Source organism: Trichomycterus rosablanca, chromosome 17 (assembly GCF_030014385.1).
Source record: "Trichomycterus rosablanca isolate fTriRos1 chromosome 17, fTriRos1.hap1, whole genome shotgun sequence".
Lineage (NCBI taxonomy): Eukaryota > Metazoa > Chordata > Actinopteri > Siluriformes > Trichomycteridae > Trichomycterus > Trichomycterus rosablanca.
Window position 1 is genome coordinate 30,806,152 of NC_086004.1, and position 26,279 is coordinate 30,832,430.

At 44.9% G+C, this 26,279-nt stretch overlaps 1 protein-coding gene across 2 annotated transcripts; it reads right to left on the reverse strand.

The window, feature by feature from the left end:
* Positions 1-779: 779 nt before the first annotated feature.
* Positions 780-25,224, reverse strand: pcsk6 (proprotein convertase subtilisin/kexin type 6). Of its 2 annotated transcripts, XM_063012684.1 has the most exons (20): positions 24,934-25,224; positions 17,710-17,814; positions 16,164-16,274; positions 15,759-15,902; positions 13,954-14,030; positions 12,693-12,781; positions 12,026-12,198; positions 11,677-11,889; positions 10,449-10,549; positions 9,901-10,004; positions 9,221-9,338; positions 8,477-8,665; positions 6,550-6,686; positions 5,749-5,913; positions 5,265-5,561; positions 4,738-4,825; positions 4,144-4,247; positions 3,574-3,703; positions 3,290-3,402; positions 780-1,350 (listed from the first exon to the last, which is right to left on the reverse strand). In XM_063012684.1, the coding sequence occupies exons 1-20, from the start codon at positions 25,096-25,098 to the stop codon at positions 1,253-1,255; spliced, it is 2,721 nt and encodes a 906-aa protein (XP_062868754.1). In that variant the 5' UTR covers positions 25,099-25,224; the 3' UTR covers positions 780-1,252. The 2 variants fall into 2 exon arrangements, with proteins under 2 accessions (XP_062868754.1, XP_062868756.1); XM_063012686.1 differs by lacking the exons at positions 780-1,350; positions 3,290-3,402; positions 3,574-3,703; ... (3 more) ...; positions 5,749-5,913; positions 6,550-6,686 and having other exon boundaries at positions 8,581-8,665; positions 9,221-9,354.
* Between the last annotated feature and the right edge of the window lie 1,055 nt (positions 25,225-26,279).

Below are 26,279 nucleotides of genomic sequence, written 5' to 3' on the forward strand. Positions count from 1 at the left end.
ATCAAACACAGTTATGGACAATTTAGTATCTCCAATTCACCTCACTTGCATGTCTTTGGACTGTGGGAGGAAACTGGAGCACCTGGAGGAAACCCACGCAGACACCGGGAGAACATGCAAACTCCACACAGAAAGGACCCGGACCGGCCCACCTAGGGATCGAACCCAGGACCTTCTTGCTGTGAGGCGACAGTGCTACCCACTTAGCCACCGTGCCGCCCAATTGCCAGTGAAGTGGTAGATTGAGATCAGGTGAGATTATGTGTCATTATGGGACCTTTTTCTTCAGGAATGTAAAAAGTTTATTTTAATATCCTGCACAAACAGCAAAAGTGGGAAAAATGTGCAAAATGCAGCTCATGTTTTTTCTGCGTTTCAGAAAATGTCTGATAAGGTGAAACACTGGTCTGGAATGCAGAAGAAAAACACCAAGAAGGTGCCACACGATAAACTCGGTGCCTGTATGGAGGGTTCAGACGTCTGTGTGGATTTAAATAAACTCATGGTCACTACACGTCATGACCGAATGATTTTATTCTGGATGGTTCTGATAATAGACGGCTGTAGTTAGATGATCCGAGTGTGGGAACCAAACACAGAAGTTCAACATCCAGTCAATCAGGTCATTGATTCAAACAGGATGAGAAAAGCTTATCACAAAGGTTCATGATCTCAGTGCTCAGACTTCAGCAGGATGATTATTTACCAGCAAACATCCACATTCCTGCTGAGAAGCCACAGAAAAAATTATAAATAAGAAATAAACAGAAACTCGCTGGTGGCACAAAATGATTTTGTTTATTCTGTCGTCTGAACAGAAGCAGTTTAAAACATGACGTTCATGTTCTACAGATACAAGATCTTCAAAAGCATCTCCTCTCATCTCATCCTTCAGAATTTATTCATTCATTCTCACCCTGTATATTCATTATCCGTCTTCTTCTCTCTGAAAAGTTTACAATTATTTTGCATAATTTCATCATTCAGAAGGTCAGTACTAGTGTACACTGACAACACTGAACCTTCAGCTTCACTTCATCACATTCATCATAAACCATAAACCATCATGATACATCTTCTATATGAAGCTTATAAAACACACAACTGTAAAAAGATCTCATGATGATCCAGTAGCTCGCTCAGATGATCTCAGGTGATGTTTTTGATAGAAATGAGGAGTTTGTTGGGATTGATCAGACAACACACAGCTATAGAATTGAGATCGTCCCGCTCCGTCCTGGTTCTGATTCGTTCATCCACTCATCAGACAAGTTCTGCAACAAAACTGCCGGAAAAATTTCTTCTCACAGAGCCGGTTGGATTTCACCATGTCACAGAAGACCTTGTCCTCTGAGGGTGAAAGAAACAGAATGAGAACGTTACACTAGAGGACAGAGAACGGGATCCACCAATCCACCTTCTGTATGGGAGCGAGGAAAGTAAAGATGCATAAAGATAAAAAAAACTCCTCATGTACCATGAATATATTGAGGTGGGGGAACAAACTCTAGTTCTAATGATCTTCGTTGCAGTTTGACACCTACTTTACCATCTGCACCAAATGTTTCTAATAAAGACTTCTTATCTTAGCTTCTTTGGATGATTACTAACATCACCAGTAATAAAGCATAAACTCATCATGACCCAGTTTACCTCCAGTATTCCTCTCCTTGTTCCCACGTCCATGCTGCTCCGTCTTTATCCCTCATGCCAGGTCGGCTCAGCCTGTCAGTGCGCTTATATAAGCCTGAATAAAAGACGGTTCTGGGCTCACGTGGAACAGAATTTATTCACAGCCACGTTCTTGTAGTGCAGCCAGGGTTGCTCGGTGATCACACACTACATCTGCACGGTTCTTTGAGTGCCTACTTAAATCCTCACCCATTCACTCGGCTCCAAGTGGTCAGACTGAAGCTGCGTCCGGAATCGCATACTTCCATACTCAATAGTACACGAAATAAATACGCTACAGCGGTTAGTATGTCCGAATACATAGTACACACAAAAAGGTATGTGAGAAGTACCCGGATGACCTACTTCGTGGGCAGCCATGTTCGAGTATGCAAGCGATGCACACTTGTGGTCCGCTAATGTATCCCATAATGCAACTGGAGCTGCGTAGGCATTCGAAGCGTAAGGAGAAACAAGAAAGACGCGGAAAACGGAGAGTCCTCTGTTTACAAGTGTAAGTAAGATAAATAAAATAAAATTTTTAGAGACAAATAAATAACAAAAAGACGATAAATATCCAAAATTTTGGCGAGTGGGGTTTGTAATGAGTCTGTCACTATGGTGATATTACGTCATCACGTCCCCACGTCATCACTTGGCGTTGGAAGATGGCGGATGTAGTACGTAGTGGTGTTGTGTGCATACTGCATACTTCTGTACTGAAAGTATGTACTTCTTTACCGGCCGAGTAGTGCATACTTCCTCCAATCTAGTACGTACTCTGTAAGTATGCGATTCCGGACGCAGCTCGAGTCTCCATGCCAATACAGATCTCACTAAAACACAATGACGCCAGAAGAAGAACATCTAACCTGATCATTCCCACCTCACCTGAACCAGGAGGTTTCATCAGCGCCACCAGGTAACACCTGAGCTGAGAGGATCACGTGTTCAGTGAGTGAATAAGTGTGGATGAATGAGTGATTGTAACCACTAGGGTTAAAATTCCACCTCATGCACCTTTAATCAAACCTGACAAGGACAGAACTTCAGTCTTTTATTTCTCCTCTAGTTCAGTTTTCAGGTTGTCCATCTCCACCTCACTGATGAACGTCTCTCTGAAGGTTCCGATCCATCTTTCTGCAGATCTGTTAAGTGCTTTCTCAAAGCGTTCAGGTAGAAAAGCAAGAAAAGTGGAGCGTTAAAGCCATCAGAGATCCTGCTGTGATCCTGCTGCTCCTCACAAAGCTGAGAAACATCTTACAGCTTCGACCGCAGCACGTCTGACTCTAAACTTCCTTTTCACACTGAGAGGTCTGTGGGCATCCAATCCTAAATTCATGGACACGCCTCCACAAGTATATGTGGGAATTTGTGCCTGTTAAGTTAAAGGAGCATTAATCAACACCTCCTCAACACTTAACTCATCCAGTCAGGTCTTCATGGAGTCCCCAGGGACACAAACATCCTGAAACAGGAAGGGTACTTCCCTAAACTGTTGCCACATAGCTAAAAATAGTTGTTTCCTGCACAATCACATGTAGCCGCTCCCCTGTGATTATAAGAATCTGTTAGAGAGTGCAGTGCAACCTCAGGTTCAGTCTGTAGGTGCTCGTACCGTTGCTACAGGTGGCGTTCATCATACAGCTGCTGCCAACCAGGTTGTACCCGTCTCTACACTGGATACAGCTCGCTCCAGCTCCTCTACAGCTCACACAGTTCTCCTCACATCTGGAAACACACGCACACACACGCACACACACACACGCACACACACACACACGCACGCACGCACGCACACACACACACACACACACTGCAGCTTTAACAGGACCAGATTCATGAACAAACTGAGTCTGAGAGCTGAACCTGATCTTCTGCTTTAAGAAAAATGCCACTGACCTGTGACACATCCTCTGAGGGAGCCCGATGGTGTCCCCCTTGTAGTATCCGGGGCCGCACGTCCTAACACAGTTCCACTCCTGCTGCAGTAAATCCCGAGCACAGTGGAGACAATCCTCCAACCCTGGACCTACACAGGAAACATCAGTTATTATAAATTATTGGTTCAGGCGACAGATCCTGAACAATTCAGGCTTCATTCATCCCACATCTCAAACTCAAACCACGTTCAATCACCAATTACTTCAACACATATGCTTTTTATTTACATTTAATCTCATTTAATTTCATCTCATCTGTGATTTTTCTCACAGTCGGCTGCACTAAAATTCATTTTAACTTTAGTTTTAATGCTCTGGTTTGATCATGAGACGACAGAACAGAACAAAAATTATGTCAAAAATAATATCAAATAATATCAAACCATTAAATAAACAGAATAAAACAGACTACAATAGAATTAAACTGAGTAGACTTAAATAATATAGAACTAGACTCAGAGTAAAACAAACTGGAATAGAATTAAAACAGAACCCATGTGTGAATGACAGTGAATAGAACCAGACGCACCAGTGCAGGTGGAGCAGGAGGAGTGGCAGGAGCTGCACTTCATGTCCTCCAGGTTGAAGAAGGTTCCATTAGTACAGTCAGGAACGCAGGTCATTCCTGCTAAGCTACATAAACACATGAGAAGATCAGGATCATTTCTACTGAAACTAAAACCACATCATCATCATCTAAACTCTGCAGGAGAGAGATAAAGAAGAAACATGAGATCTTCTCAGGTCTGGATTTTCTGATCTGTGGGGTTTTACTGCTGGATGCTGAGAGATTATCTGGTTGGAGGAGAGATGTTTGGGTCAGAGGCTCAAACTGAGACGATGAACAAAATCTGAGCTGCATGAACAAGCTTTCATCGTCCTCTTATTCTCCACAACTCAGCGTGAAGAGGTTTGGATCCGACGCTCAAAAAGTTGCATGTGGTGAAGCAGAACTTTTGAACAGAGCAGATAAGGTTCTGCAGGTTCTCTGGGAGGTCAGGACTCGAGGCACATTGCTCCAAATGCACAAAATAAAAAAAAGGAATTTACTGAGTCTGAAGTTTCCAGGCAAATGAAACCACAGGAGGACAGAAGATTTTTTTTAGCTTTTGATGGATCTTACCTGAAACCTTCAGCACAGGTCAAACAGCCATCAGAATCCCCCAGACAGCTCACACAGCTCTCACTGCACCTCACACAGTGTCTGTGGACTGAGGTGGAGGTGTAGGGGGTTGAGGTGGAGGTAGATGTGGGGGTAGTAAGAAGAATATCAGTAGATGAATCATGAGAATATGAATTCAGTAAAACATGAGATGTGCAAACTCAGCTTAGACATCTGCAGCGTATATTATTTGAATATAAAAAAATTACAAATATTGCATTATTAAAATTACCAATTATATTGAATATACATTTATATATGTATACATATATATATATATATATATATTACTACCTTTTATTTTTCACAGTGTGTTAAACTCATTAAAGGTTTGTAGAGAGGGTGCTGATTTATTTGGAAGATCTGATTGGTTGTGTCTGTTCTGGTTGAACTCTCACAATGGACTGGTGCCCTGTTCAACGTTTATCTGCCACCATTAAAAATAAAATAATACAGACAGATGCTTCTGATCTCCAGGTGCTCCTCACCTTCATCATGGTAAAATCCAGCGGGACAGGCCTCCACACATGAGCCCTCCAGTAAGTGGAGGTACATGCCTCTCTGACACGATTTGCACTCACTAACACCTCGACCGACACACGTCTCACAGCCCCGGTAACACAGCCGGCACCTCCTCGCCCCGCCGTCCCCGTAATACCCCAGCGGACAGTGGCTAACACACGTCCTGTCCCAAAAAGAGAGGAGGCTGAAGTGGATGCAGTTCAGACAGTGATCAGCATCTGGACCATCACAACCCTGATCACCACACTCAGGATGGCACGGCCCTAAAACCAAAAGCACATCAGCGCACATAAACCAAAAGTCCATCAACTGCATCAAACACTGTATGTATGTAATGTAATGCTTTAAAAAAGTTGGGACATGAGCATCAATCACCTGTCATTTCAACAACACTGAATAATTTAACATCAGTTCACCACTTCCACCAAGTTCAGACGTGTTTGTTCTTACCATTGTACTCCTCGTTCTCATGTTGGGGGGGTGCGCTGAGTGAAGGTTCAGGACTCTTGGCGCTGGGGATCTCCAGCATTCGGGAGCGAGAGTGCTGAGTAGCGTAAGACTGGTAAGGGTTTTCTGCTGTTCCATACAGGATCAGAGTCCATTCCTTCAGCTTACCTGAGAGAGAGAGAGAGAGAGAGAGTAAGAATGTTGTCATTTGGATGTTAAAACACCTTCGTCAGGTGGTGCAGTGGTCTATTATGCCAGGCTGCCATCATGGCTAGACTGAGCAGGTGCTCAGAAGAATACAGAGAGAGTAGTGTGTTCCTCTCTGTAAGATTCTCCAGATGAATGGTGCAGTCGTAGAGTCATTTTAATTTAAAATGAAATAATGATTATAGAATGTTAGCAGTTGCATAATTAATTTAATAAAATGCTGAGACTCGGCAGGTTTTGTTATCATACGTCTACATTTAGCAAAACATTTTAATCTCAATACTCTTCATCTCTTTCACCTGTGAGCGTTCCAGCAGAACTCCTGAGTTCCAGAGTTCTTTCCTCTTACAGTTCTTCTAATCCTTCACTGTTATTATAACAGCAGGATCTGAGCTCACATAAAGAATCTGATCCACAGAACACCAGCAGATCTGCTGAGATTAAGAGGCTAAAATCCACAGCGTGACTCCATCATGAGATCTTCACATCATCACAGTGTTTTTATTCTACCACAGACTGTAGCAGAACATCACCACGAAACATCTACCGTCTCTCCACACTCTTTTCAGAGAAAGTTCTAACCCTCAGAGTTCTTACCCAGAACCTCCTGGTTACGTAGCCGCGAGGGCGTGTCTGATATCTCCAGGGTCCATGTACCCTCGGCTCTCTCCCCCCAGCAGTGCACCGTCATGAACCCCCAGTTAACGAATCCCTGGCTGGAGCTGTCAAACAACCTGAGGGTCGCCGGAGGATCAGACAGAGAGGGAAAGTGTTAATGGTTATAAAAATCTGGATTCATTTTTTAGTTAGTTTGAGTTTGAGCACAAAGTTAAACTCAGAACGACTTCACTGAAGCTTCAAGCAGCCAGAAGATCATGAAACATCAGTCAGAGATTTGATCTCTTTTTCTTCTAGGAGGATCTCAGATTTGCTGTGGAGGAACTGGTAATATCATTAACACAGACGATCTGAAATCTAACACAATTTTCTTATTTATTTTACACTTTTCAAAGATTAAACATGTGCACAAACTAAAAAAAAGTCAAGCTGGGACTTTAACCTTAAACTCTAACTTTCATCTCAGGATTTTTAACTTTTCTGTTTGAAATGACAAAGAATGATTAGTATACAGTAGAATCTTTATAATGAAATATTATAATAAACTAAAACAATACACTGAGCAAAAGGAAAAAACACCCAGGACACTCCATCACAAAAAAACCCCCCACAGCAAATCATCAGGCCAAACCCAATCATGCTGAACCCCGGAGCCGAGAGAGCCGCCACACCAACCATCAGAGAAATCTGAAATACAGCCATGAAGCGCATTAGCTCGTCCTCTGGTGCTGTTTATTATTGCTAAAGGAGCTTTTTGGAGGAGGTAACCATGTTCAGGAAGAACCGACAGGTCTCTCCGTTCCTGTGGGATAAACAATGACTAAAAAGTCCCAATAAAAATCAAAGCCAGAAAATTCGAAGACGCCAGGAAGTCATGCAGCTGTTTAAAGTGAACAAGCCTCATAAACATCACAAACACGTCAACAGTGCTGAGTTCTGCAATCCAGAGAAGGATTAGGGTTAACCCTCACCCTAACCCTCACCCTTACCCTAAACCCTAACCCCTAACCCTAAAACCTCACCCTAACCCTAACCCTAAACCCTCACCCCAAACCCTAACCCTAAACCCTAACCCTAAACCCTAACCCTAAACCCTCACCCCAAACCCTAAACCCCAACCCTAAACCCTCACCCCAAACCCTAAACCCTAACCCTAAACCCTAACCCTTAACCCTAAAACCTCACCCTAACCCTAACCCCTCACCCCAAACCCTAAACCCTAACCCTAAACCCTAACTCTAAACTCAACCCTAAACCTAACCCCTAAACCCTAACCCTAAAGAAGAGATTCAACCTGATACACAAAAACATCAACAACACATTTAACACAGAGACTCTACACGGCCAAAAGTACGTGGACACCCCGTTTAAAACGCATGGGTTTTATTATGGAGTCCCCACCTCCTCCTGTCATGATGACAACAGCATCCTCTCTTCTGGAAAGATTTTCCATGTTGGATTGTGTCTGTGGTAATTTGTGTCCATTTAGTCAAAAGAGCATTTGGGGTTCTGTACAGGTCCAAACATATTAATTAACTGTAAGTTAATAAACTGGGATATAAAAGGAAAAATGCTAAAATGCAGTTTAACGTAAAATCCTTAAGTGTAAAGATCTAGTGATCGCCCATTTGGTGGTGTTGCAGCAGTCTGACCACTGCAGACACTTAAGTTTGAATTCTGTGCTACAGGACTGTGTGTTTCTACAGTAAAGCACCCATCATGGTCAGTACTAAGATGTTTGGTTTCGGTTTCAGGTGTAAAATAAACACTGATGGAGGATCAGACAGAAGTTCTGTTTGTGCAGAACCATGGACCATGTGGAACCCTGTGCGTGTGTTATTGGACTGCCACAGTTTCTACTCCAAAACGTGGACGACGTTTGTGTGTCCATAAACGCTGCGCTCACCTTCTGGAGAGAAGCTGTGAGCGAGTTCCTGATGGTGAGATGAGGCTGATCTCCAGGTCTCCTCGGCGTGGGTGAACAATGAACACTCGAACCACGACGTGTTCCAGGAGGAGCACGTGTTGCTCCGGCCGGCTGCTGCAGCCTGAGCTGCTTATGGTGACGTTCAGTTTCTGGTTGGGTCGGACGTACCTGCAGCAGATAAACAGAAAAGCTGGTGAGGTACACTACATGATCAAAAGTATGTGGACACCCATCCAAACTGTTAAATATTGATAAGATAAAATCAGTTATATGAAATATATTTACATTCGTGCCATTTAGCAGACGCAACTTACAATTATCTCTGAATACAATTCAAGCAATTGAGGGTTAAGGGCCTTGCTCAGGGGCCCAACTACAGCAATTAAGCAATAGTGGGGCTTGAACTGGCAACCTCATGATTACTAGTCTAATAATAATAATAATACATTTAATTTGTAATGCACTTTACATTTGTGTACAAATCTAACCCTAACCCTAGTCTAGTACCCTAACTGCTGAGTGTTAGTCACAACCCTCCTCGGTCAGGAGTGGAGAGGAATTAGATATGACTAGATTAAGAGGAAAATTAACAAAAATGCTTTAAAAACCTTTTGATGATTTTATGCACTGTAAAAGGTACAATTCCTAAAATCCCTGCTGTCAGCCTTAAAACCTTATACACGGCACGTTAGATGAGAAGAATAAAAGAGGCTCCATCCTCACCGAGCTCTACGATCTGACATCTGTGCACAGCTGTGCTGAGCTGGAACGTTCCTCCATTTCTTGGCCTCCACCACCATGGCCTCCGCATCCACCAACCCGAAACCATAATGATGACTGACTACACAAAACACGGACTGATCACACATGGAGACGGGAACATAGAGCTTCATATCAACAACGGGAATATAAAGAGTGAACATTCAATACGTTACACTATATAGCAAAAAGTATCTGGACACCCATTTCCACCCTATTACCGTCAGGTCTTTCAGCCACACCCACTAAGTGACATATGGAGTTAATCAGAAAATAAATAAGAAAATATATGTTTTCTTTAAATCTGTGGGAACAGTTTGGGGAAGGTCCTTTGCTTTTTCAGCAGGATTGTGTCCTGTGAAGTTCACAAAGTTGTTTGGCGTGAAGGAACTTCAGTTCTGAGCTTCACCCGACTGAGTACATCTAAAATGTTAATTCGGCTTCAACATCAGTGACTGACCTCACAAATTCTCCTCTGACTGAATGGACAGAAATTCCCACAGACACATTTTAGTTTATTTTAGGCACAACGTGAGGGCAGCTAATATTTATGTCTATGGAATTAAAATAGGATGTCCATCACACACACAATCAGGTGTCCACATACTTTTAACCACATCATTAATAGCTGGGGACGATTTTACCTTTGTGTCCTGCTGCATTGGTCTTCCAGTCACTCGCTTTCAGATGAACTGGTCTGGACGTCTTCACCAGTAGGTGCTGAACGTCCCTCCAACTAATTAAAGGACTGAAAGAGAAAAACAAACCCAAACCTTTATTCACTATCAGCCTTTTATTTAAATGATCATTTTGATGTTTCTGGGTGAGGCAGACATGGAGGTACAGCTGGTAATGTGGACACACCATGACCTTGATTAGGGTAAAGTGTTGATTAAAGATGAATGAATGAATACATGTTTAATGTTCTCCTTAATATTCTGGTCTGATCTTCTCCAGTTGGGCTGCTGTTAAAATAAATCTTCATTTCTGTAACTAGATGGAAATTTGGGGGTAAAATCTGATAAAATGGAGTGTGTTTATTATTCCGGATCTGTTCAGTGTTCATTTACTGCTCACCCCGAACGGAGAGGTTAAACACTCTTAATTAAAAACAGATCCAGAAGATTGGTGGAGCGTGGAGCGTACACCAGACATTTAAAGAGACACAAACATAAATAAAAAGTGAACTCACTTGGCCTCCAGTGCCAGAGCAATAACACCAGCAACCATTGGTGCAGACACTGAGGTCCCAGTGTGGCGGTCTGTACAGCGCTGATGCAGGTCCGTCGTAACCTGGCGCGAGAGCAGAAACAGAACGCAGCAGGTCAGCATGGCACAGCACTCGCACAGGTCTGACCCAGTTCATCATGACTTTACCATGTGGCTCCAACTTTCACACATGTGTGAAGCTTGTAACATGAATAGAGAAACACACTACACTTCTTGTTTTCCTCCACCACTCCTACTGATATACCTCAACCGGCTATAAATCTGCCATGATCACGCATGGGCCGCATAAATAAATAAGCATCACGCGCAGGGGCATCATGGACCCGCTTCTTCTGAGAAAGTTTCATCTCCACACCATCCACAGTACTGCACATTTTAGCTGCACTGATTCATGAACTGACTCAGAGTCGAATCTCTGTTCTCGGCTTTTGAACTGAATCAATTTAAACACAAAACACTAAACTTCTGTTTATTAAGAACTATCTTAAATTTAGGATTTTTAATTACATTTAATTTGCAGACAGACTTACTGTTTAGAATTATTTATGGAGCTGTTGCTCGGTGAGATTTAATAAATAAAAAAAGTTTTTTATTTTATTTGTTTTTTTATACACAAAGGAAAAGCAGAAAATGCCCTGGTACCCCCGACACTCCCGTCTGAACCAGCCTGAACTAATTTACCCCCCCTTCCTCCCAGAAACCTTGTGGTCATCTCAGGAATTTAACATCTAACAGAACTATTCATCATCACACTTATTCTGTAGATCGTTTGTTTTAATCACAGCCAGATCAGACATTTGTCCATCAGCATCTGCTCTTTCCTCCTCGTTGCATAACTTTACAGAACGTGAAGTTCCGGCTCAGATGTGTTTGTGATGCAATGAGGTTGAGTCAGGACAGGGGTGCAGGACCAGCTGATGGATGGGACATGACTGTTTTTTGGCAGAAGAACATCTAGCAATCATTAAAAACAAATATGATCGAGCAAAGATGGAAAAATACAGAGAGAAGAAGATTGATTACGGCTCAGAACAAATGAATGTACAATAACAATCTGAAACTTTTTAGTGTGACACACAGGGAGGGAGGGGGGCAAATACTTCTTCAGTACTGACTGATCTGACACCATGTCCAGGTTTAGTTTGGTCTTTAGAAGTGTAGAAGATCAGACTGTACGTGAGCTACGTAACTATTTGGCGGTCGTAGTAATCTCCGCTGCTGTAGGTGGTGGCCATGGTGGAGGAGCACACCTCCTGGTACCAGGGCTTGTTCCCGCTCTCCGTGCTGCTGCTGACCGAGATGGTGTAGATGCTGTTGGTGTAGCCATCACACGAGCAGTGGTCTTTCAGACGACCGCCGTTTCCAGACGCCCAAACAAAGATTGAGCCCAGACCCTTACGGCCCTGCACACACACACACACACACACACACACACACACATAAGTGTCTCCGGGTATGTGTGTGTGTGTGTGTATGAATGTGTCTGTACTATCTGTGTGTGTGTGTGTGTGTGTGTGTATGTGTGTGTGTACAAAGGACCTTTTTAATGCCCAGTTCAAAGGCCTGTCTGGCGAGCGGTCCCGGACCGTCAACAGTCTTCCCATCATCATCCGGTCCCCAGCTGGCGCTGTAAATGTCAATGTAGTCGGGCCGGATTCCCAGAGCCTTCGCCTCCACCACATCCGTCACATCACCATCCAGCATCCGAATGCCTGAGTACACACACACACAAACAAATATATATAAATATATATATATAAATATAATACATATATCCAACATCCAGATGCCTGAGTACAAACACACACACATACACAAACAAATATACACACACATACACAAACAAACAAACAAACAAACAAACAATATATATATATATATATCACCTCCAGACATCTGGTGACATTACAACATCTGAACATCTCCATCATGCCGGGTGAGATCTGTTCACCTATCATTTATTCATCATTCATTCAGGACCTCTGGTCACTGTGAGACGTCTCATGTTCTTACCATGTTTGTGGCCCTATTGTCCTCTGAATATCATGCATGCAGAGGGTGGATTTGCAGCTTTAAATTGCCCTGTATGTGTGAGGGGGTGAGTAAACGGGTGAGCATGTGTTGCCCTGTATTGAACTGGCCCTGGTCCCAGCTGTCTTCCTGCCTAGGATTTAAAAAAGGAATTTCTTTAGAAAGAAACACAGACCTCCAATGCGGGCGTTGTAGGCGATACCCACGATGCAGTGCGAGTTGTTGGCTACAGCTGCCACCTCTCCTGCACATCTGGTTCCATGCCTGTTCCATACAGAGACAGAGATGATGCATTATTATCAGCATGGATCTTCTGATGATGATCTGATTAAGAACTCCTGATTACAAACCTCCAGGTTACAGAGGAGGAAATATGTGGACACCACTGACAGCACAAAGTCCAGAGAGGACCAGAGACGACCACTGAGCCGAAACAAAACCGTACAGAAACAGTCAGACCCCCGGGGAACAGCTGGATTTAATAGTGAAAGTTGGAATTAAAGTGGACACGCAGGTCGAGACCACAAAGCCTGATGCTGGCACTGAGATGAATGTGTGCCCTGAGTGCCACCATGCCTTAAACTGCATCTGCCTATTAGCACACAGTTAATGAGGTGTGTGTGTGTGTGTGTGTGTGTGTGCAGGAAATGATCATTAGTTTCTTCTCCTTTAGATCAGGTACAACGCTAATACATGCAGCACTGGGCACAAGCACAGCATGGTACCAGTACCAGTACCAGTTACACTGCCAGATGAAGCTTCAGTCCAGGTCTATAGTTTAATGGCAGTTTTGCAATCTTAATTTGTTTATTTTCTGTGACCTCATCACTTATTCTAATAAACTACAGCTCATCATAACATGTTTTAGTGAGACTGTGGGAATTTAGCCCCATTCAGTGTTAATTAACCATTTGTGAGGTCAGGCACTGACGCTGGATAAAAAAAACTGGCTCACAGTCAGCATTCCAATTCATCCTGGAGCTGGAACGTCTCTGCTGCACTGTGTTTTTATTACATCTGAGACAAATTTCCTCTCAGCATAGAATGACATACTGGGTTTTCTTTGTGACCTTGGCAAAGAGACAACTGTTCCATGTCATTTGTCTTAGGTGCAGCTATACTTACATGGACACAGCTAGCCCTGTTTATATGAGCACAGAAAAGTAAGCAGCTGTAGTCGATCATAATCAGTAATAAGAAATCAGAAAAACAAAGTTTGTACACATTATAGAGAATTCTGCAGCACCAGATTGATTAGATCAGATGGTGTCCATATAGTTTTGATCCAGCAGATTAACAGAAAACCCACAATATTCTTAATGAAAATATTAGTGGAAAACAGACGTGCTTTCATTATTCAGCCAGAGATAAGAGAAATCATGAATCATTAATAATGAGCAGCGTTTTGCTAAGAAAGCGGGCGGAGTGTAACTCACTTGTTTTCGTTGTTGGAGTCGTACCGCGGCGTCGGGTCGTGGTCGTTCCCATTCACGTCGTAGCTGGCCAGTTGATCCTGAGAACCACCAGAAGAAAAATAACCAAACAAATCAGCTCAGACATGAAGAGGAAATAAATCCATACGTGTTTTATACCAGCGGGGCTTTTCTAGCACTCGGCTCATGTTTCATCTTTTACACCGGTACAGAACAGAAGATAAATCTGACCCACACAGAACCACTGAGGATCCACAGGGCTCGGCTAAAAAACCTCATTTATTTATGACAAGGTGAAAAGAGTGATTAACCAGCACATAAAGAGTGTGTTCTGTTCCACCACATCTACAACACCATACATCATCCAGCACACTGAACATCTACACACTACAGTGATGTGAACAAATATTTACCCCCCTCTGGTTTCCTTTATTTTTGGGCAAAAGGCTTAAATCATCTTTTGTATCTAAAACTGTAAAATGCTCCTGAAAACTGGAGATCTAGGGTTAGGGTCACTGTTGGTACATTTTGATCCATCATTCTGATCAGAACCGCTTTCATTCAGCCACACTGAACGTTTAGTCACAACATCTTAATGGGGTTTAAAGCAGGACTTTGACTAACGTTGCTTTTTTTGAGTCATTTACAGCTGGACCTGCTTCTCTACGTCAAATTGCATTTAAGTCTCTGACTAATGAGCAGACCTTCTCTCTCAGGATTTTCTGGTAGAGAGGTTCTATTAATAACAGCAAGTTGCTCATGATCCGAAACAGCATGATGTAAGGACGTTGCTCGATTAACTTTTAAAAATGTTCATTTTATGTTCACATTTACACGAAAGGCTCAGAGCTCATTATTAAAGAGTCATTAAGCTGTTGTTGGTGAAGGTACACGTGCCTTTATGTACTTCTTGGTTTACAGTGGTTTCTGACATGTAATTCCCATCATGTTTAATCCAATACAACGCAAGCAGCGAAACTTCAACTTTCTCATCTCTGCCTCAATTTCTTCAGATTGCAAATTTTTTCTTGCTGCTCATTAAGATCTTTTAGCTTTTTAAAAATTACTGGAAATAATTTATACAGGTGATGTTTAGATTCAACAGGGCTGCAGTTGTCACACTTGAACCCGTGAGCACACTCGGTCTCCTGCCACACCCCCTCTCACGACTGGTTTCCCAGGACTAATTAGCTCCAGCTGCCCTCTATTTAAGAGGTGCACTGGAGCACAGACGTGGGAACTATTATGTCACGTGGGGCTAAGGACGGGACAAAGGGGCAGACACACACGCAGAGATATAGAAACAAAAGGATTTATTAATAATGAAAAGACAGGACACAAGGGCTAACATAACATGAGCGATAACCAAAAAGCTAGCATAACATGAGCTAGAAACATGACGTAACAAGAGCCAAACAAAGCCAAAATAGTTCCCACGTCTGTGCTCCAGCACACCTCTTAAATAGAGGGCAGCTGGAGCTAATTAGTCCTGGGGAACCAATCGTGAGAGGGGGTGTGGCAGGAGACCGAGTGTGCTCATGGAGAGGGGGGCGTGGCACACAGAGGGTTCAAGTGTGACAGCAGTAATCAAATGAGTGTCTAGTCTGAATAAACCCCATTATTTATTACATTTGATGAACTAGTTGAAACTAAGGGGGTACTTACTTGCTCAATGTATTTTTTAAATAAATAAAATGATTGTTTATAAATTATTCTGTAGTTTCTCAGGTTATTTTTGTCTTATATTTAAAAATCTGAACCAATTAAGTGTAAAAATGAAAGAAATCAGGAAGCCATAACGGACTCACATAGTTTTGGGCCAGGTCAGGATGGTTCCTCTCTATCCCATCATCGAGGATGGTAACGACCACATTCCGGCCGGTGTAGCCGCGCTGCCAGGCTGCCAGGATGTTCATCTCTGATCGACAGCGGCTGTTTTTATCACTGCAGTGCTGGAAGAAGATTACACACATTTCAGATTTGATCCATATAAATATCAAATAAATTCAGAACATCTGTGTAAATCGTACCGTAACATGAACCACATTTCCAGATAAAGTTGGGACGTTTAGTAAAACAGTAAAGAGAAGAATCTGTGATGTGTTAATTCTCTATAATATTAAGCTTTTTTCAGAAAGAAATGAAGCACCGTGGTCTGTAAACCATCCACACGGCTGTGATTGAGAAACACTCACTAATAACGAAGCACTTACGATGTACCACATGTTGGACCACTTGGGGTCGTTGAAGTAGATAAAGTCGGGGTCGGTCGGGGTGTAGCGTTTCACTCGAGACTTTATTACCTGCTGCTGGACCCAGTCGACCTGCAAACACACTTCATACATCAGCTGTGTTTAATAATACTGAGTAAATGCAGCAATATTTTCACCTCGTCCTCTGTTTTAGTAAAAGTCTGCTGCATGTTTAACAGTAATACACCAACATTGTGAAATCTTCAAACAGACATCTTAACCACAGATGCAACATGTTTGGGTTATAAAGAAGCTTCCAGGAACAGTTTTAGTTCTTTCTGAGAAAGGATGAAACTCAACACATCAGAACTAAACATGAAGAACACTATTTTAAAAAAATCTAAGAGCAACATTTAACATTATTTACCTTCTACAAAGCATAACATCATCAAATGTTTCTGGGAATCTGGGGAAATCTTGGTATAGCTCCTTATCATGATGCTCCCAACACATTTCACTGTAGATTTGGTGTTCTTAGGATTAAATACACACGCGACTCTTCTTTTCAGTTCAGCGTAGTGCAGTTGTTCCTGCTGCTTTCAGGTCATCCTGCAACACTCTTTGAGTGGCTGCTGGCTTTTCATTATAGCTTCTTTATTCTAAAAGCACATTGTGACATTGTGTGGTATCGTGAACTTTCCACGATTTCTTGTGATTGATGGAACTGTTTGTACTGATACGATGATTGATAATATCTGGTGGAGCTAAAAGTTACTGAGATGTAGAACCACAGACACTGATGAAGATCATATGAGGGTGAGTGTACACAGGAGGGAGTAACTCCGTATCTGCAGCTCAACACCACCTCGCTGTAACCTTCTTTACATTTAAATGAAGGTAAAATTGGTGGCGGTACAGAACAGCTCAATAATAATTAGACTAATTGAAAACTCAGCCAGGCATGAATGAATTTCCTCTCAGTAATGGTTTGGGTTTGTAATTTTAATTCAATTTGATTTAGAAAACAAACATTCTGCTAATATGTTCTGCTAATAAAAAACGTCTGTGTGCAGCTTAAGATTCGTCCTGAGATAAAGTTCTGAAAGATGAGCAGAGGATGAAGAACTTTATAGATCCTACTTCAAAGAGTCTATTGGGTTAAATTTCATTTTATTGAATTTATCTCTTTTAAAATAATTCAACGTAAAAAATTCACATTTTGAAAACTGTTCCATAAAACCTATTAATCATTTTTTCTTTGCTATAATAAAATGTTAATTATATTTAAAGGTTTTGTTATTATTGTCTTTATTCGTCTGTTCCAGGGTACAGGGCGTGATATGATCAGGATGGTTTGCTCCTCAGCCCGGCTGTCGGGTGGAGATAATCTAAGAGCGATTGCTCCGTCCTCCAGCCTGAGGGAAACTGCTTACCTCTGTCATGGATAAGTGCACCACCATCTCACTGTCATTCTAACCAGCCTGAAGGTGAAGTGGTGGAACATTTATAGGTGAAGAGTCAGTGATAAAGTGATGAGTTGATGTGGTCTGAGGAAGAAACCGCTCACCTTGGGGTCCAGCTGGATGAACCTGTGTTTGCCTCTGGTGGCAAAAGTAGATCTACGCACCACATGACTGTGATGGAAATGGTAGTGGTCCTCCAGTCCACCAATCTGTGACCAATAAACACATCCAACCACATCAGTTCAAAGCAATTAATCATTCTATTAATCACAAAGAAACCTCTACATCACACTTTAAAAGTAAAAGTGAAGGGGTAACAGGGTGAGAGTGGTGACAGGGTGAGAGTGGTAACAGGGTGGCAGGGTGAGAGCGGTGGCAGGGTGACAGGATGAGAGTGGTAACAGGGTGAGAGCGGTGACAGGGTGAGAGCGGTGACAGGGTGAGAGTGGTGACAGGGTGACAGGGTGAGAGCAGTGACAGGGTGAGAGCGGTGACAGGATGAGAGTGGTAACAGGGTGAGAGTGGTAACAGGGTGAGAGTGGTGACAGGATGAGAGTGGTAAAAGGGTGAGAGTGGTGACAAAATGAGCGTGGTGACAGGGTGAGAGTGGTAACAGGGTGACAGGATGAGAGTGGTGACAGGGTGAGAGCGGTGACAGGGTGAGAGTGGTGACAGGATGAGAGTGGTGAAAGGGTGAGAGTGGTGACAGGATGAGCGTGGTGAAAGGGTGAGAGTGGTGACAGGGTGAGCGTGGTGACAGGGTGAGAGTGGTGACGGTGAGAGCGGTGACAGGGTGAGAGTGGTGACAGGATGAGAGCAATGAAAGGGTGAGAGTGGTGAAAGGGTGAGAGTGGTGACAGGGTGAGAGCGATGAAAGGGTGAGAGTGGTGAAAGGGTGAGAGTGGTGACAGGGTGAGAGGGGTGACAGGGTGAGAGTGGTGACCGGGTGGCAGGATGAGAGCGGTGACAGGGTGAGAGGGTGAGAGTGGTGACAGGGTGAGAGGGGTGACAGGGTGGCAGGGTGAGAGCGGTGGCAGGGTGACGATGAGAGTGGTAACAGGGTGAGAGCGGTGACAGGGTGAGAGCGGTGACAGGGTGAGAGTGGTGACAGGGTGAGAGCAGTGACAGGGTGAGAGCGGTGACAGGATGAGAGTGGTGACAGGGTGAGAGTGGTAACAGGGTGAGAGTGGTAACGGTGAGAGTGGTGACAGGATGAGAGTGGTAAAAGGGTGAGAGTGGTGACAGGGTGGCAGGATGAGAGTGGTGACAGGGTGAGAGCGGTGACAGGGTGAGAGTGGTGACAGGATGAGAGTGGTGAAAGGGTGAGAGTGGTGACAGGATGAGCGTGGTGAAAGGGTGAGAGTGGTGACAGGGTGAGCGTGGTGACAGGGTGAGAGTGGTGACGGTGAGAGCGGTGACAGGGTGAGAGTGGTGACAGGATGAGCATTGTGACAGGATGAGAGCAGTGAAAGGGTGAGAGTGGTGAAAGGGTGAGAGTGGTGACAGGGTGAGATCGATGACAGGGTGAGAGCGGTGACAGGGTGAGAGGGGTGACAGGGTGAGAGTGGTGACCGGGTGGCAGGATGAGAGTGGTGACCGGGTGGCAGGATGAGAGCGGTGACAGGGTGAGAGTGGTGACCGGGTGGCAGGATGAGAGCGGTGAGAGTGGTGACAGGGTGAGAGGGGTGACAGGGTGAGAGGGGTGAGAGGGTGAGAGTGGTGACAGGGTGAGAGGGGTGACAGGGTGAGAGGGGTGACAGGGTGAGAGTGGTGACCGGGTGGCAGGATGAGAGCGGTGAGAGTGGTGACAGGGTGAGAGGGGTGACAGGGTGAGAGGGGTGACAGGGTGAGAGGGGTGACAGGGTGAGAGTGGTAACAGGGTGGCAGGGTGAGAGCGGTGGCAGGGTGACGATGAGAGTGGTAACAGGGTGAGAGCGGTGACAGGGTGAGAGCGGTGACAGGATGAGAGTGGTGACAGGGTGAGAGTGGTAACAGGGTGAGAGTGGTAACAAGGTGAGAGTGGTGACAGGATGAGAGTGGTAAAAGGGTGAGAGCGGTGACAGGATGAGCGTGGTGACAGGGTGAGAGTGGTGACAGGGTGGCAGGATGAGAGTAGTGACAGGGTGAGAGTGGTAAAAGGGTGACAGGATGAGAGTGGTGACAGGGTGAGAGCGGTGACAGGGTGAGAGTGGTGACAGGATGAGAGTGGTGACAGGATGAGCGTGGTGAAAGGGTGAGAGTGGTGACAGGATGAGCGTGGTGAAAGGGTGAGAGTGGTGACAGGGTGAGCGTGGTGACCGGGTGAGAGTGGTGACGGTGAGAGCGGTGACAGGGTGAGAGTGGTGACAGGATGAGCATGGTGACAGGATGAGAGCAGTGAAAGGGTGAGAGTGCTGAAAGGGTGAGAGTGGTGACAGGGTGAGAGCGATGACAGGGTGAGAGCGGTGACAGGGTGAGAGGGGTGACAGGGTGAGAGTGGTGACCGGGTGGCAGGATGAGAGCGGTGACAGGGTGACCGGGTGGCAGGATGAGAGCGGTGACAGGGTGAGAGCGGTGAGAGTGGTGACAGGGTGAGAGGGGTGACAGGGTGAGAGTGGTGACAGGGTGAGAGGAGTGACAGGGTGAGAGGGATGACAGGGTGAGAGGGATGACCGGGTGGCAGGATGAGAGTGGTGACAGGGTAAGAGTGGTGACAGGGTGAGAGGGGTGACAGGGTGAGAGGGGTGAGAGGGGTGACAGGATGAGAGTGGTGACAGGGTGAGAGGGATGACCGGGTGGCAGGATGAGAGTGGTGACAGGGTAAGAGTGGTGACAGGGTGAGAGGGGTGACAGGGTGAGAGGGGTGACAGGGTGAGAGGGGTGAGAGGGGTGACAGGATGAGAGTGGTGACAGGGTGAGAGGGATGACCGGGTGGCAGGATGAGAGTGGTGACAGGGTAAGAGTGGTGACAGGGTGAGAGGGGTGACAGGATGAGAGTGGTGACAGGGTGAGAGGGGTGACAGGGTGAGAGGGGTGACAGGGTGAGAGGGGTGAGAGGGTGAGAGGGATGACCGGGTGGCAGCATGAGAGTGGTGACAGGGTAAGAGTGGTGACAGGGTGAGAGGGGTGACAGGGTGAGAGGGGTGAGAGCGGTGACAGGATGAGAGTGGTGACAGGGTGAGCGGGATGACCGGGTGGCAGGATGAGAGTGGTGACAGGGTAAGAGTGGTGACAGGGTGAGAGGGGTGACAGGGTGAGAGGGGTGACAGGGTGAGAGGGGTGACCGGGTGGCAGGATGAGAGTGGTGACAGGGTAAGAGTGGTGACAGGGTGAGAGGGGTGACAGGGTGAGAGGGGTGACAGGGTGAGAGGGGTGAGAGGGGTGACAGGATGAGAGTGGTGACAGGGTGAGAGGGGTGACAGGGTGAGAGGGGTGACAGGGTGAGAGGGGTGAGAGGGGTGACCGGGTGGCAGGATGAGAGTGGTGACAGGGTGAGAGGGGTGACAGGGTGAGAGCGGTGACAGGGTGAGAGGGGTGACAGGGTGAGAGGGGTGACAGGGTGAGAGGGGTGGCAGGATGAGAGTGGTGACAGGGTGAGAGGGGTGACAGGGTGAGAGGGGTGGCAGGATGAGAGTGGTGACAGGGTGAGAGGGGTGACAGGGTGAGAGGGGTGGCAGGATGAGAGTGGTGACAGGGTGAGAGGGGTGACAGGGTGAGAGCGGTGACAGGGTGAGAGTGGTGACAGGGTGAGAGGGGTGACAGGGTGAGAGGGGTGACCGGGTGGCAGGATGAGAGTGGTGACAGGGTAAGAGGGGTGACAGGGTGAGAGGGGTGACAGGGTGAGAGGGGTGACAGGGTGAGAGGGGTGAAAGGGTGAGAGCGGTGACAGGGTGAGAGTGGTGACAGGGTGAGAGGGGTGACCGGGTGGCAGGATGAGAGTGGTGACAGGGTGAGAGGGGTGACAGGGTGAGAGGGGTGACAGGGTGAGAGGGGTGACAGGGTGAGAGGGGTGACAGCAGGGCTCTAGAGTGCGACCAATTTGGTCGCACATGCGACCTAATTTCTCAATGGTGCGACTAAAAAAAATCTCAGGTCGCACCGGTGCGACCAGGCGTCCGAGGGAAAAAATAAACAACAGACACACATTAAGCCAATATCATGGTCTAAACCAATCAGAGATAGTGAAGGGCGGGACAATATTGTAGCGGTGATATGTGAGCGACATTCAGCTCAGCCAATCAGAATGCAGCACCAGGTTTATACACGTGCGTTTGGACTCGCCGGATGTCCCCAGAATGGAAGTTCGGGTTCTGGAGCTCGGCGGTGTAAAGTGTTGTAACGCTCACTTAAGTCCTGACTAAACAGTTAAAGTGACTCGACCCTGTCGTGTGCCTTTATTCCCACACCTCCACCACCGCACAGCAAAAGACCCGCAGCATCCCCACCGGACAGCGGCTAGGTGAGCCGACCCTCTACAGTAGCAAGGGGCTAATGCTAGCGGTAAAGTGTTGCGATAGTGAAAGTAAAAACACGACAATATTTTCGTTAAGTAAAATATAAAAATAACTAAAAGACCAAAATATATTACAATACATGTAGTCAAAATACACAGTGAGTGCACCGCAAGCGATTTTGGGAATCTGTGTAAAAGATTCAGTAAAGCAGATAATATAATGCACTGCATTTAAGATTACACTCTAACACACACACAAACATATACATATAATTTTAAATATACACACACATATAAATAGATATACACACATACATACACATTTACTCTATTATTTTTATAATTTATAATAGTGTGCTATAATTAGTCTGTAATACTATAATTAACTGTAAAGAAGACAGTGGCCGGCAATAGTATATTCGTGACTGGTTCTAATACATTTCGAATTGAAAGGCTGAAAAAGCCCAATGCATCTATAAAACACATTACATGCCACGATAAATGCACTGCCCAAGTGTCCCCCTCTCCCCACTGCCCTTCATTGTCAGGCAGCAGAAAACAGATCATCAGACGAGGCCATGTTGACCAGATTGTTAGTTATTTCCAAGTCAATATTGCCTGTATGGACAGTGATTAAAAAAAAAAAAAAAAAAAGTGAACCTGTAAAACTGCGGTGTTAAATGCGATGCGGTCGAAAATTTGGGTGCACCTAACTTTTGTGCTGGTGCACCTAAGAAAAAAAGTTAGGTGCACCAGTGCAACCAGTGCAAAAAGTTAGTCTAGAGCCCTGGACAGGGTGAGAGATGTTTGGTCAGAGAAATGAAGCTGTTATCCAGCAGAAGTTCTGATGTTCACTGCTGGACTCCAGACTGAAGGGACGATGGAGCAGCCAGGAATCTTTCACATGTGGGAATCCGACTCAAATCTTTTCTGTCACTGAGAACTGGGATCATATTTCTGTTTTTCTCTCATTTTTATTCGTGTCTATATAATTTCAGATGCAATAGTCAGTGGATTGAGGGAGTTAAACCGTGGTCTCTGTAAATGGTGCCATTTAAGAAAAATCAATTGGTGACATAGAAAGTGAGAGAGACTTAAAGCGCTGGTTTAAACGTACAGTTCTAGCATTGCATCAGCTTGTGTATTTATTTGTACCACAGAAACTGGTGTTCCGATTCATCCCAGAGCTGGTGAGTGGGGCTGAGCTCAGGGCTCTGTGCAGGACGCTGGAGTTTCTTTAAACCAAACCACAGACACAATCATACTGGAACAGGAAAGGGCCTTCCCTAACATGTTGCTGCAAAGTTGTAAGCATATCATTTCCTTTATATGATTAATTTATTACACGTTAGCAACTTTATTTTTAACATAAATTCCAAACATAAAAGGAGTGTCCCAATACTTTTGTCCATATAGTGTATTTAAAAAAATTTAAAACGTAATAGTTTTAAGTGAATTATAATAACAAATGTAAATGTATTTATTTATAAAATTCTAGCTAAGACATGGACTTTCTGTTTGGCTCTTGTTAGGATCTGGACTGGACTTGGACTTAATCCTGGTAAATCTTTTAAACAGATGAATAATTGTTTCCACACGTTCCTGTATCGACACGTACGACCTGTTAACTCTGTTCTTATTAGAATCAATAGAACAGCGCGGTTTGGACGATTGCCTAAAAACATCCGTATGGACGCAGACTTATTGTGCCTCCTGCAAAGAGGACGAACAGTTCAGGGTCCAGATATTCAGTCCTGCACTCTCAGATTAGACGCCAAAGCACAAAAATGTGCTGGGACTCGAGAATCTGTAACACATGCAGTCAGCAGCCGGACACAATCATCTTATCTCAGAGGCACGAAACATCCTCCAAATATTACAGAAAATATCGCTTCTATTAGTTTTCGTGATCACTGTAAAACATTAAAATACACCCTATAAACTGAACATTTTTAAGGAGGGGGTCATTTTAAGCACCAATTTTAGATATGCTCATTTCCCCTATGTGCTCAGGAACTCTCTGCTGGTTGAGAAATGCTGCAGGTTTGCATAAGCCAACACAAGTGCAGCAGCAGAGCGCATCTTTCAACCAGTCAGCAGTGGATTCATACCAGGAGTCTCAGCATGTACAGAGGACCATGCGACTCCTTTCCTATTTTTTAGCCACAGACAGTAAAAGTCACTGTTGCAGCAACAAGCTGGAGACTTCCTGTTCGACCTTTTAGCCTAACCCACCCACCCCCCAAAAAACATTCAGTGATTTAACCCAATTAAGGATGATTAATGAAACAATGGAACTACATAAAAGTTCAGGTTATTATTTATTATTATTATAACGTCCTGTTTTACACTCTGGTTCCATCATGACAGGACGGGTCGTTACTGCTTACACAAGATTCATCAGTTCAGGTTTAATATCAAACACAGTCATGAACTATTTAGTGTCTCCAGTTCACCTCACTTACACGCCTCTGTACTGTGGGAGGAAACCGGAGCTCCCGGAGTAAACACACACAGACACGAGGAGAACATGCAAACTCCACACAGAAAGGACCCGGACCGCCCCGGCTGGGGATCAAACCCAGGACCTTCTTGCTGTGAGGCAAAAAGTTCAGACAGTTACCACATAAGATTTGGGTTGTTGTTGCGTTTTTCTGTAGAAAATGTGAATGATTGTGGCGTGGTTTGAGGTAGCTGAGCTGCTTATAGAAGGAACTGTCCTAGTTCGGTTGCCAGATTTCAACTGTTACAAATCCCTCATCACGGAGTCATCATGTATTTTTCTATTGAACCCTGCTATAACGCATCCTGGCAACCCTCATTTATTTATTTTTCAATAAGTTGTAGGCATGAAATATTTCAGTAAAACTGTAGATAAAGTATGACTGAATCTCACCTGACCCAGGTTAGTAAAACCATATTTAGAAGCGAGTTGATCAGCTTGTTGGGCTCCTCCTCGGATCCTCACAGCCCAGTGGTTAGTGAACACACCGCCGGAGAGCGACGCTCCATCCGCCGCTAATAAACCAAACACCAGCAGAACCACCAACACAGGCATCATGTATCCTTACACAGCACCGGACTATCAAACTAACGCTTCCGTTCGTCCTCAGAGAGAAGCTGTGAGGTAAACAGAGAACATGTTAAAGAGACGCGGTCGCTTCTCCTCAGATCTTTCTTCACTTCTCTGTTAAATCATCTCAGGAGAAGCGCGTCCACGCGCCTCAGACTGACAGGAACGCGAGTGCGCGCGCGGCAGCCAATCACGCGCGCGGACTTCAGGGCGCGTGCCAAAACCTGACGTCACTCACTCACCTGTTAAACTTCACCTGGTGAGGAGCAGAATCAACCGGAAGTTTCTGTTCACCTGTACAAGAACCTGAACTTCATGTGAGTCCTAAACACAGTCATGGACAATTTAGTGTCTCCATTTCACCTCACTTACACGTCTTTGGACTGTGGGAGGAAACCGGAGCACCCGGAGGAAACCCACACGGGGAGAACATGCAAACTCCACACAGAAGGGACCCGGACCGCTCCACCTGGGAATAGAACCCAGGACCTTCTCTCTGTGAGGCGACAGTGTTACCCACCGAGCCATCGTGCCCCCCCCCCTCCCCCCCTCCCCATTATCAGTGATTGTGATGAAGCTCCTGATGCTGATCAGATTTAAGTCTAAAACCACCATTTAATTTAATGATTATCATAATAATTCATACAGTGTTTCATTCATTCATCAGTAAAATAAAGTTCTGTTCTGAAGAAGTTCCAGCTGTGTTCTAGTCTTTATAAAAGTTCAGCATATTGTGAATCAGGGTGAATGAATTATTCAGAATGAGCCTCTGAGAAAGTGGGAGAATAATCACCTTCAGTCTCTGCAATCACATCAGTGGGGTCTGAACTCCTAAATACTTCTTAATCCCATAAACCCCAGTAAGGTTCTCCAAATCAAGCACATGTACTGAAACACACTCATTACTGCAGTGATTGCAGGTATTCATTCATTTATACATAAATACATCTTCAGTAACTGGTTCATCATGAACAGATTAAGTTGGGTCCAGATGTTACTCAGAAACCCTGGCCACAGTGCAGGTCCATCACAGATCATCCCTTAATCCCTCATCCACACTTCCTTCAGACACCCAGATGAACCAAAACATCAGGACCACTCACCTAACATCCTCATCCCTGACCAGCCGAGACATCTGAAGGAGACCTGAGGTATCTGCTACCAGAACT

Excerpts from the sequence above, each read along its gene's own strand:
- pcsk6 (XM_063012684.1), bottom strand. The coding sequence starts at position 25,098 with ATGATGCCTGTGTTGGTGGTTCTGCTGGTGTTTGGTTTATTAGCGGCG. Across the intron at positions 10,005-10,448 it reads GCTCTGGCACTGGAGGCCAA|TCCTTTAATTAGTTGGAGGG; the intron begins GTGAGTTCACTT and ends TTTCTCTTTCAG. Across the intron at positions 5,562-5,748 it reads TGAGAACGAGGAGTACAATG|GGCCGTGCCATCCTGAGTGT; the intron begins GTAAGAACAAAC and ends TTTTGGTTTTAG.